Source organism: Mya arenaria, chromosome 14, assembly GCF_026914265.1.
Source record: "Mya arenaria isolate MELC-2E11 chromosome 14, ASM2691426v1".
Classification (NCBI taxonomy): Eukaryota; Metazoa; Mollusca; class Bivalvia; order Myida; family Myidae; genus Mya; species Mya arenaria.
Window position 1 is genome coordinate 17,149,061 of NC_069135.1, and position 12,733 is coordinate 17,161,793.

General features: G+C 33.7%; 1 protein-coding gene across 1 annotated transcript in view; it reads right to left on the reverse strand.

The window, feature by feature from the left end:
• The window catches only part of LOC128217332 (neuroglian-like), a 35,827-nt gene extending 24,333 nt beyond the window's left edge, over positions 1-11,494 (reverse strand). Inside the window, exons 1-8 of the mRNA XM_052924420.1 lie at positions 11,409-11,494; positions 9,794-9,853; positions 8,234-8,342; positions 7,066-7,285; positions 5,528-5,678; positions 1,481-1,609; positions 670-772; positions 251-438 (exon numbers count right to left, since the gene is read on the reverse strand). Of these exons, the coding sequence (XP_052780380.1) occupies positions 251-438; positions 670-772; positions 1,481-1,609; positions 5,528-5,678; positions 7,066-7,285; positions 8,234-8,342; positions 9,794-9,853; positions 11,409-11,439 (991 nt within the window). The 5' untranslated portion in view covers positions 11,440-11,494. The remainder of the gene's footprint in view (positions 1-250; positions 439-669; positions 773-1,480; positions 1,610-5,527; positions 5,679-7,065; positions 7,286-8,233; positions 8,343-9,793; positions 9,854-11,408) is intronic.
• Positions 11,495-12,733: the final 1,239 nt, after the last annotated feature.

A 12,733-nucleotide genomic window follows, 5' to 3' on the forward strand; every position in this document is an offset into this window, starting at 1 on the left:
GATAGGAAACAAAGTTACATTATACATAATGGATTTAAGCAGCAAAATATTAAATTGACACAATATTCATCAGGTGTTTCTTCAACTACATGAGACTAACTCAGGTTGAAGCACTTTTTACTGTTTTCAATTCTTGCATCAGGTAAAGAAAACCATTATAAAGCACCAAATCATTTTTAATGTAGTATTAGATTAAATGGTCAGTTGTGATTACTAATAAATGAGGCCTATTTCATACAAGAATACTTACATTCAATTCTGACATCAAAAGCCTTGGTAGCCCTCTGCTGGGACTCGGCGTTAAGTCCAGTACACTCGTACTGACCGCCATCGGAGAGTTCAAGGTCAGTTATCTCAAGTTCCTGGCCAAAACTTTTCAGAACCATGCGATCTGGGAAACCACCATTAATCTTTGACCAGTACACCTCTGGGGTAGGGCTACGGTAGACAATTGATTGGTTGGCTAGAAGTTTTAACATTTCTAAATTCAATTCATTTTTTTTTTTAAACGACTATTTTCATTTCATTAATCGACTTTCAGTCAAGCTAACAATTTTCAAAACACTTTCCAAAATTCAAATTTTAAATGAACATGAACTCTTTTCGATGGTATAAAATTTAATGTAACACATACTTGAGGTATACTTCATTGCATGTACTGGTACTTACTTTCCAGCAAATATGCACTTGAGTCTTAGTGTATTTCCCTTCACAAAGAACTGGTCACTGGGTGATGTCCACAGCTCATAGGCTGGCCTCTTCTGTGGGGTGGCTTTAATAGGGCAGAAAAACTGTCATTACTACAATCTATTGACTTAATAGTAACTGTTCCATACTTGCAAGTATAACAGCTTCCTTTTGTAACATTGTTGTCTAAAAACTGTTTATGAAATAAATACATGTACACATACAAAAGTTGAATGTAAATTCTTGTTTTATATTATATATATGTTTTATATGTAAAGGATTAACTTGTAGTTATTACTGAAAGAAAACATAAACATGTAAGTTTCAAACATCTATTAAGCCTTAATATTTACATTTGCCAAGTCCTTTGTATAAAAAACACTTGACATTCACATTGTATAACATGCAAGGAGTTATAATATCACAATGTTAATATCAATATTGCCCTTCGTTTGGATAAGTGCTTACTACTTCATTTAACCAATGATATACGATGTACTAAAATCTTCTATTCTTTTACACAAACGTATGTTGTCGGTTTCACTTCTTTAAGAACAAGTACTCAATTGCAGAAGTATTCTTATTCTTAATCGTAATTAATGTTGTTTTTTTAAAAAGGTAAACATAAGTATTTATCACATTTTTTCTTGCATTTATACTGTATGAAAACAGTAGGGCAAGCAAGCAAGTGACCAGAACAGCTCCTGTACTCATGGAATTTGCTCGCTTGCCCTGCTGTGTTCATACAGCATAAAAGCAAGGAAAATGCAATCAATCCTAAAATGTTACTTACATCCTACAACTTTAATGGTATGCTCTGGGCCTATGGCATTGTCTCGCATGAAGTAATTAAGTGCCATGCAGGAGTACGCCCTGCCATTTAGTTCATCAGACTTTTCAACATTGGTGAAGCGCAGTCGTCCTGAAAAGAAAAGTTGTATAATTTTATACTTTCTATAGTAAGCCCTTCATTTATTAAACAGATCTCATGAATCAGCAATTAGATGATAAACATTAAATTTTAGATTATCACATTGTTATATTTACACCTCAATTTCCATTCCTTAAATGAACTGGCTTTCGGAAATTGCAATTATTATCCCATGAACGCAACATCTTTGAATATGTTCGTATCGTGAATCATCGCATAACAATATACATGAAAATTGAAATTGTTATTATTTGTATTGTGTAAGTAGGACCAGAAAAACTTGAAACAACCTTTAAGAAAGTGTTAATTTATGAGAAAGTGTTAATTTATGATATATTATCTGAATTGTTGTCATTAGTGTTTCAATTCTTTGTTTAAAAGTGATTTATAGTGATTGATCTTTTCCTGCGTTATTGTGGCATAATTTAATAAACTGTTTCCAGTTATGCATGCACTTTGTTTTTAGTATTTATTAAATTGATCTTTGTAATTAAGTATAATTTAAATGTTAACAAGAGCTGAGGAGGGACAGTGTGCTTGACTATCACACTTTGTCTTGGAAATGAATTCAATAATGACGTACAATGTCCCTGTCAAAAGCAATTAAGAAAAAAATAAAATTGAAAAGTAAACAAGAAAAGCCACAGTGTGACGATACATGGTTTTCAATGATTGACAGAAGAACTTCAGCCTTCATGCGAGATTCGGTTTCAACTGTTTGTTGTTTTTTTTATGTTAACAGTGTCCTTGACCTTGATCCTAGGAGCACCAAATGTAGCCTAATGGAAGTCCTCCATAAACTCTTCCTACATACCAAGTTTAGTCACAAAATGTCAACCCTAGCCTAAGTTATTCAGTACCAAATGGTCATCTATTTTTCGTAAAAGTGACCTTGACCCTAGGGGCTCAAAACGCAACGCCATGAAAGGTCTCCATAAATTCTCCCTGTATACCAAGTTTGGTCGCAATTTGTCAATCCTTACTAAAATTATTCAGAACCTAACATTTTTCTATTTTTTTAGTTATAGTGACATTGACCCTAGGGGCTCCAAGTGCAATCCGATGAAAGGTCTCCATAAAATCTTCCAAGTTTAGTAACAATATGTCCACTCTTACTAAATTTATTGAGTACTAACCATTTTTCTATTTTTAGTGAAAGTGACCTTGACCTTGACCATAACTCTTCGGGCCCCAAACGGAATACCATGAAAGGTATCTATAAACTTTTCCTATTTACCAAGTATGTTTCCCAAGTATGGTCACAATATCTCAACTCTAAAGTTATTCAGTACCAACCATTTTTCTATTTTTGTAGCAGTGACCTTGACCTTGATCCTAGGGGCCCCAAATGCACTCCCATTTTAGGTCTCCATTAACTCTTCCTGTATACCAAGTTCGGTCACTAGCATCAGATCTTACTAAAGTTATTTGATACCATAACTGAGATTGATGCCGCCCTCCTGCCAGCCCACCCCCCAAAAATGCTATGACATTCTAATAAACAGGTTTCACTTTGTAAAAACCTGGTTAAAAATAAAAAATGTGCCTGTCAAAAGTAAAAAAAAACAAGTCTATAAAGGGCCACAATTTGAATTTAGGGTTTATATACAGTTATGTAACCTTATTGTGTGAAGCCGGTAAACAGATGAGTGAAGTATTAAGTCAATTGAATGAAGGGTATAGAAGTAATTAGAGAAAATCCCAATTTGCCCTTAAATTTTAATCGGACACGATGCTGTAAGGTAATGAGAACGTTATTGTTACTTTTTTGAAATAATTAGCTTTTTTTAGGCATAAAAGTAAAAAAATCATAAATTAAATATATCGTCGTTATTTTCGTTGTTTGAGAATATAAATTTTCATTCCTGATTATGTATTACCGAGACGCTTTGTCAACAGGGAAACAAAATGGCGGAGTTTGGCGATCCCTGTCCGATATCTTCAAATTGGCAAACGCATGTTTATGGTCCAAACATGTGGTTGATCACAGGAGACGCATTTTGCTGTCTTTATAATGAAAATATTTAGGATATAGTTCGCGTTGTTATTTATCCACGTCCAAAATAGAACTTACTTTTTTACATTAGGCTTTGCGTATATCATGCAGGCTTCTTACGATTAGGCTTTGCGAATTCATGCAGGCTTAACTGCGAGGTTCACATTACATTAATCGTTACATTAATGTATCCACAGTTATTATTAATGTTTATTTATTTCGAATAATTTAAGTCCCATCAACTGAAATCCAAACAAAAACCTGCGAAAGTTATAACAACACGTATAGGAATGTGTCGGCTGCAGATCAAACGGTACCATTTGTGTCGTCATAGCACAAGCGGTAATAAGCTCACAGGCGCGTAGCTATGGTTTGTATTTAAATTGGTCGATTGGATACCGCATGATACCATTTGATTGCCAGGATTTCGTCTAGGCTGGTAAGAAAATACCATACGATCGAAAAAATATAATAATCAATAATCGTCGTCTGGGAATCTTAAAACAATGACCGAAATGTTTTAATTCACTACGTTAATGAATGAAACTTTGATTGTTACGAGAATTATGATAAATTATAAATAATTAAATAAGATACGTAAAATAAATATCCGCGTTTACTTGTTCTATTATTAACCTACCTCCATATAAGAGATCTTAAACAGTTTACAAGAAAATGAACAAATTTAGTTGATAAATGACTGTTTCGCTAGAACATCATCATAGATTTGTAGAAATTGAAGTGCTGGATTTGTTCTGAAAACCAATCGCGACTTATAAAGGAGTATTGTATACAAAAAATCGGCAAAATTGGCGGGAAAATACGGTTTTCGAAGGCAAGGAAATGATTTCAGACATTGAACAATGCTGTTTTTTCTGACTTTCTGTTACTTATTGAAAGCTTGGATATAATATAATTGATATGATGCAACAGAATTTTGCATGAAATCGAAACTGAAAAAAAAAAATCCCGACCGACCGTATTTTTTTCGCCATGTTACCGGAAACACAGGTATATTTTTTTTTGGCCTAATTACAAGTGAATGTGGGCTTGGGTAGCTTAGTTGAAATGATTTTGCCCCACAATCTTGGTATATATAAGGAACATTTCTCTGTGTTAGTAGTTGAGTTTTGGACATTGGCTAGGTAGTTACCGGTAGTTTTTTGGGGTGAGCTGGAGTTAGCCAGATCGCGTCTGTTAAGTCTTACTCCAATCATGTATGTTGTAATCACTGAATAAAAACATGGAATAGGGAAACAGTGTCTTTGTATACAAAGTTGAGTTGAGTTGAGTTGAACACTTGGTGGGTTCAAAGTGTTATGCTGCAATGTGCCCCTAAACTTTAACTAGCTTTAGTCAATCAGGGATGATAATTTGTATTTAGGATGAACTTGTGTTATGCAACCTAATTGTATAATGTTCCTCAATAATTGTATGAAGTATTAAGTCAATTGAATGAAGGGTATAGAAGTTATTAGTAGATATCTTAACTTGCCCTAAAATGTTAAGATAAGTTTCTTAATCAATCAGGGGCCATATTTTGTATTAAAGATAATATAGAGTTATGTAACCTTATTGAATGATTGTCCAGAGCAACTGTGTGAAGTATTAAGTGAATTGAATGAAGGGTATTGGAGTCATAAGTGAAAGTGTCAACTTGCCGTAAAACCTTAACCAGAAGCCCACACCGGGGTGAGCAGTAAAGCTTCCTTATTCTTAACAGTCAAGCTAAAATGAAGATCTAATAGTGTTTTGTTTTATTCTGATCCTGATCTACCTGATCACATCACTTTGATCATCATCATGTTATATGCATGGCGGTAGTAGTGACTCTGCTGCAAGGGAAATAACTATTGTATATTGTAACTTTTTCTGGCTACCTGGCCAAGTGCTAGAGGTTTAAAAATCTTCACCTTCCAGGTCCATGCTGATGCGTTTGTTAAAGTTAATGGCCTGCCACCTGCCGTTTTGCTCCTTAATGACCCAATATACATCAGCCGAGGGGTAGCTCTGGGGCGGGGTACATGGCAGGGTGAGAGGGTTCCCCCACAGCTCATAGTGCTCCTGAAGACATGGATGAGCACATTGTGAGACAGCAATGCCTTCCTATGTACAATCTTTAAGGCAGTAAGGCAGTATAATTAATGTGGTCATCCTAACAAAAATTCCTACAGATTAAAATTAATTTACGAATAATGACAGTCTTATCGTGCATTATCTTATTTACAAATTGCAGAACTTTGTCAAAATGTCTCGGTTTTAATGTTATTGGAGTGTAATATAAAGGATATCTGTTTAATTTTAGTGTAAGATCAAATTTTATATCACTGATTGATCACACTCGAAAGCAATTATAATTCCTTACTTGGAAAATCTCATGAAAAAAAATCACATTGTGACATCATTTTAAAAACAATCAACACAGCATTGTGAACACCATATTTCTTTTTGTATGAAGCAACATGGGAACCAAAATTCAAAACAGCAGTGAAAATATCAAAACTGATATTTTCAATACAGTGAGTGATGATTACATTTAAACAACGCTATTCTGAACACCGTTTATCCTAGATTATCAATATTTTGAAATTATTTTTCGGTCCCAATTTCATTCCTTCTTCTTTTAACTAAATTTTTATTCAATAATCTGATTCGTTATTTCGAAATAATCGCTATTTCTATTTAAAAATTACGGTCCCGATTTGGTATTTCACACCTTTTTATCAATCCTTATTTCTAACTCGATCATCTCATAATTTTTTACACCATACTGCGATAGCACTCGGGCATCGGCTTGAGGTGATAATGAAGCACAATTAACGCTTGTTAAAGAATGACATTGAACACGCCTATATTACAAACATCGATGTCAGATAATGAGCAAATTATTTGGGTGATGTAGTGTGTATGTAATTGCTGGTTTACTCAATCTGAATGTCATTTGAAAATGTCTCATCAAATTCGATTGCTACACTATTCATTCTACCCGCTACCAAACAATCCAGAGAAGAGCCTGGTAACCAACCTGGGAGGATATCTGGTTTGGTAATGAAAGGATGTTTAGCGGCGCCGAAAAACTGAATGAAATGTAATCTGTTGGTAGCGTGTAACCGACATTGCAATCTTCATGACAATAGTTTGCGTCATCTATAATTCGCGAATGCTGTCATTTTCTAAAAATTGTTAATTCGAAATTTCTTATTTTTCGAAATTTTAATCTGGGTCCCGGATTTCAGATTAACGATGTTTAAATGCTATATGATAAACCGATAAGAGCATAAAAGAAACTTATTATTTTACAGCTGGTAATATTTTGTAACATTTAAACAGCTGGATTGTTTGCGTATTTTAATTCAATTGGTACTGCTTTACACATCAAAGGTTAAACATTCTCATTTACAGGCACATCTGATAAATTTTTTCGAGAGGCTACACAAATAAAGAACAGTACCTTTCGCTCCTCATAAGAAAATTTCTCAAGCTTTGCTTCCCTTAAGTTAACTTTAATTGATGCTGCAATCCCATAGCCATTGTCAGCAAAGCACTGGAAAATGCCTTCGTCCTTGGATTCTGGTCTGCTGAACACTATTGTTCCCTGGTTTGGTATCTGCACCACTCTGTTATCATTACCACTTGGGTTGAAATCTTCCTTATTTCTTTTCCATCGATATCTGGAACACAGAACAATGAAAAAAACATGAAAATTGGATTCCGTATCATAAATGCTTGTTCCTCAAGTAAACAAGAGATGATTGTCAAACATTAAGCCAACCAAGCGTCACTTTGTCAGAAACTTGAGCAATATTTAGATAGGTGTTTAATCGCTATTTCGATGTAAAAATTATGGTCCCGATTTGGTATTTCAAACCTTTTTATTAATCCTTATTTCGAACTTGATCATCTCATAATTTTTCACACCATACTGCAATAGCACTCGGGCATCGGCTTGAGGTGATAATGAAGCACAATTAACACTTGTTAAAGAATGATATCGAAGACGCCTATATTACAAACATCGATGTCAGATAATGAGCAAATTATTTGGGTGATGTAGTGTGTATATAATTGCTGGTTTACTCAATCTGAATATCATTTGAAAATGTCTCATCAAATTCGATTGCCACACTATTCATTCGACCCGCTACCAAACAATCCAGAGAAGAGCCTTGTTTAAGCCGGCGTAATTGAATATACAAAAAGATATATCAGAAAAAAATGCAGTGATAATTAATAGTTGGAGGATTTTTTATTAAAGTGAAGTAAAGCATTTTCAAATTAGCACAACTGACCTCAAAAAGTATTTTTGTCATATTGTGCAGACAAGACCAGGTCTACTGACCAACCAACATTTGCAAAACTATATATCCCTTTTTTCCCCCGGAGGGCATCATAAAGCTTCTTTTTTTTAATAATTTACAACTTCATTTATTTTATTTTTACAGTATTTTTTGTACAGTTTCCATATGAACACACTCTTTAAAATGACTTTGTAAACATCAACTAATTACTACAATCATGTATAAAGGCAGCAGAATTCAGTGAATGATAATGTTGCAATGTAGATAAAAGAACGGAACTAAAGAAAAGTCCTTATATAGTTCAATGATTATTTGCATTACATGGGCTTCGGTATGCCATCAGCTATACAAGTTATGACCACAGATTCCCCAGCCTTGTAAAAGATGTCTTTATCTTTGGGGTGCTGAATCATATTAGGGGGTCTGTTGACTGAAATGTAAAATCAAAAATAAAGTTAAGACAGTTTAAAGTCATGTAACATTTAAATAATTAAATATCATCTTTTGTTAACGGTCATCATCAGAGCTAATTAAAGTTTAAGCCAACGTAATTGAATATACAAAATGATGGATTACTTTATTAATGTAACAATTTTGCATATATTGTTTTATAAAGTTAATGTTTATAATGTTAGACATATTTTCAACAAGTTCTAGCAATCATTATGTCATTAAATCATCAAGTTGCTTGTAATCAGATGTATTAATTTATCAAAATGGCTTTGAGTGGCAAAAAGAAAAATCAACAGCTGTTTTAAGTCTAAATACCAAATATACTCTTTATTTAGAAAAAAGAGTAAATTCTATATACCAGATATAAGGATTAAATTACTGGCGATTAATATATTCAAATATTGAACTGTCCTGGAAGCAGAAATTATTTTATTATGTACTCAGACCCCTGGCGTAAATTACGTACCATATATCGCTTATTTTCACCCTTTTCTCAATATAATTGCACCAGCCAATTTACATTTGGGATTTCAATATAGCCTTAACATTTCATAGTTTTAAAATATAAAGGCATGTTTCTTTTTATCTGCTTCCGAATCACCAAGACATATATCCAAATGAAAGTCTGAAAAACCAACTGCAAAAAGAATGAGAGGTTAATACACAATTAAATGACAACAATTGTCTATCTGCTGGAGCTCTGCAACCTGTAACTGATTTTTTAAATGTCAGAATGCCTCGAGAGTTTGGGTAAACTATAATACACATATAGACCATAAAAAATATGGTTATGAGAAAACTTACGTATAAAACTCCTTGTTTAAAAGCATAATCAAGATGCTCCATTACACAATGGTAGACAAGTACACTAGAAGGGTTTAATGCAACATATAAACTAAATTTATAACAGTGGAGAATTTGTCAACATTAAAATGAAAGTTGTCTACATCTAAAGTATGGTACTATTGATTGTTAATTGCTATTGTCTTGGTTGATATGAACAATATCATATTTTTATTAACATATTTTAGTTTGCCGCCTTTTCTGAAAACACCGGACTTAACAGCCAATAGAAATTGAGTTTACTGGTCAGTAGAAGTTGCAGAAAAACCCGAACCTACATGTCATTGTATATGACATTTTATATTGTTTTTTGTATCTCCTGAAAAAGTACAAAAATGTGAGTTCGGCATTTTTAAATGGTGCCATCGAAATTGTGGTTGACAGCATTTGCTACCAGACAGAGTATTATTGAGCGGTTCAATTCAACCTGCTAGTTATTTCTTTATTTGTAAATATTAACAAATGTACAGGCCAAAAGAGAGAGAGAGAGTAGGCCTGTTGTTACAACTGGAGGACTTACAAAAACATGTTCTGAAAAAATATGTAAAGGTCATAACTAACATAAAAATTAGTAAAACAATATACCTGCATGCGTGTGAATAGCACACAGTAAAACCAGGAACACTCTCACAATCATCTTGACATCTGAAATACAGAAAGGATGAAAAAAATTAATATGTACCGTACATTCCGTTTTAATTTCTTATAAGTTACTCTTTGAGCAGTGCACACAAGAATCATGGCAGCATGTTGTTAATCAAACCAAATTTTACTATCAATTATTGGATCAATGATCCTATTAATAATCAAATATTTTTATGCCCATACAAACCCTTTCTTTTCTGCATTTAAGTTTTATTATTTTATAGCTTCAATTTTATTCATGAGTCTTCTGACTTGTCTGTTGTGGTACTTTTAATAATTTGCATGTGCAGCTTTGAATAATGAAATAAATAAACAATTGAAGTTTCTAAAAGGGTTTAAGGAATCATTTTTAGATATGTGGGGCATTTATTTCTGAGATTCAGACACAAGACTGTTGATTTTCACTATGGAATTGTATCAAGATTCCTTTAGATAAGAGTGTGAATGGGAGTCTGAATCAGAATCTGCCGCATTGTTTTCATGGGTTATCATGTGGATTCAAAAGGGCAGTAACCAATGACTATGTATAGACGACCAAAACTCAAAACATCAACAATATAGGAGTTATGGAGGAAACCATTAATGTGCACAATGGTTTGACTTTGTATTCATTTTAAGATGATGTCCAGTCAACTCAGCTCTATAACGTTTTCGGCGGATGGAAACGTGATGATGATGTTGTTATTGTGTTGGTCACTCCTTAAATATAGCAGTGGCTGAACAACAGCATGTTCACACCACAAGACTGGTCTGTGTTCAAGCAGTTCAGAACAAACAATGACTTTGAAGCTAAGACACACCATTTTATAACATCTACGATATTATATCATTACATACTTTGTAATGTAAAATACATATTTGCTGAATAAATATAAATGTTGTGACAGATTTTTACAAATATATCCAACTACATTTAAGTTGACAGTACATGGAGGGAACCATGAAAACATATCAGTTCCTCCAAACAGTTGGAGGAATTTATGGTGTTTGAATGTAATGGACATTTTGGACTTTTGTGATGACCCATAAGTGTTTTTTTATATTATTGTGGTTGATAACAAAGAAAAATGTATAGTTAATAATTCTTTTTCAGTCTTTCTCAGTCTCATGAAAAGGAAAAATAAAATGTCTTTAAATATTCTATATACATGTAGGAACGATGTCATATAGGATCGATTGTAACATGAAGATTTTTTTTTATAATCATAATAGTAAAACATAAGTAGGCCAAAATGGACTAGGCCAAACTGGTAACTGGGCCAAAATGTTGATTGGGCCCAATTCCCCCGGATTCTTTCAGATTGGACCTTCATGATCACCTGATACAACTACATTACTATGATTATTTGATGCTGGGACAAATCAAATTGTCACAATGACAGATGGACAGTGCTTCATTTTGAGATCATGAAGTGATTAGGTTCTTTGAACTTTTTGTGACTCATAACAAAATAAACATTGATCAAGGTGTGCTCAAGGTGTGACAATGGTTTATTATCACATCAAATTAAAACTTACAATAGATAAAAATGGTAAAAGCGATAACGATACTTGCTTTTTGGTCGTAAACAATCGTTTAAATACATGAAATTAAGATCGCCAAGTTATCTTATTTCCGGTTTACCTGAGTGTCCGCCATTTAGTGCAGAAACTACAGGTAAATTTTACGGTTACAGTCTACTATTTTGTTTGGGCTATATGGTAGCAGACAACGGTTTTAAACAATGTGTGATGGGGAATTAACTTCACCACTTTTAAGTCTAATTAAGCACTATGCTCTTTATATTACATGGAGGAAATCAAAGTAAAGGGTTATTAAAATTAACAAAAGAAAGGGACTGAACAGAATCTTGTATTGACTTATTTAACACTGTCTCCAACGTGATGTGGATCCGCGTGCAAATTATGCCATTCACGATTCATACACTCCTGTAATTAGAGCCAGTGACACAAGTATCTGTTCTGTTTATAACCAGAAGCTGGGATAAATAACAAATTTAACCATACTAACAGCCAGCGACAGGTGCTGAAATGGAAGATCTGTGTTGGGGCACGTCATTATATTTAAAAGATGTTGTGATCCCCCATTGAAACTCGTTCAGCCTGTATATTATAACTGACTAAACATCCCCAAGATTCGAGAATTCCATTGGGTTAGATACTGTATAATGTACAAGAAGAAACACCGTGTTAGGTCACCTAATGGTATTTACGAAGAGCTGAAGGATGACGTCACCCCGATAAAGAAGTTTAAAGAACTCCTACAAAGGCGATTTAAACTGCTCGAGTTGTCCGTAACAATCATGCGCTTGCCTATGCCCAAAACCAAAACATGGCTCTAAAACGTAGTTATTACTTGCTAATAGGGATGCAAACGAATGGCAAAACAGATATTCGAATATTCGGTAATTCTTTCGATCGAATATTCGAATATTCGATTAGCAAAATACATATATTAGAAGATGTAGTAAACTACTATTATTATTCGCTAAAGTAATAGCCGGGGCATTTAAACCCTATTTTGTCGTATCCAGTACGCGCGGCGGACCCTGATTTCCCCAAATGAGCCTTTGAAATTCTCCATTTTCAGGAAGTAAAAAGCAATACATTATAAACAGACAAACAACAAAATCGAATAATTCAATTCCGCTGCCTTTTGTAAACAATGTGAAATTAGATGGATTCCTAGTAAAACAGTGTTTTGCGCCAATGGAAGGTCTTTCCGTAGGATGATCAGCCTCGTTCTGAGATTGACCTCTAAACTGACTAAATATAACTATGGAAAACTCAAAATTTACACATCTTTTTTTTTTTTTTTTTTTTTTTTAAATGTAGGCTGAGCCTAAAATGTTTGTATATGATGTATTTGAAGTGTTTGAT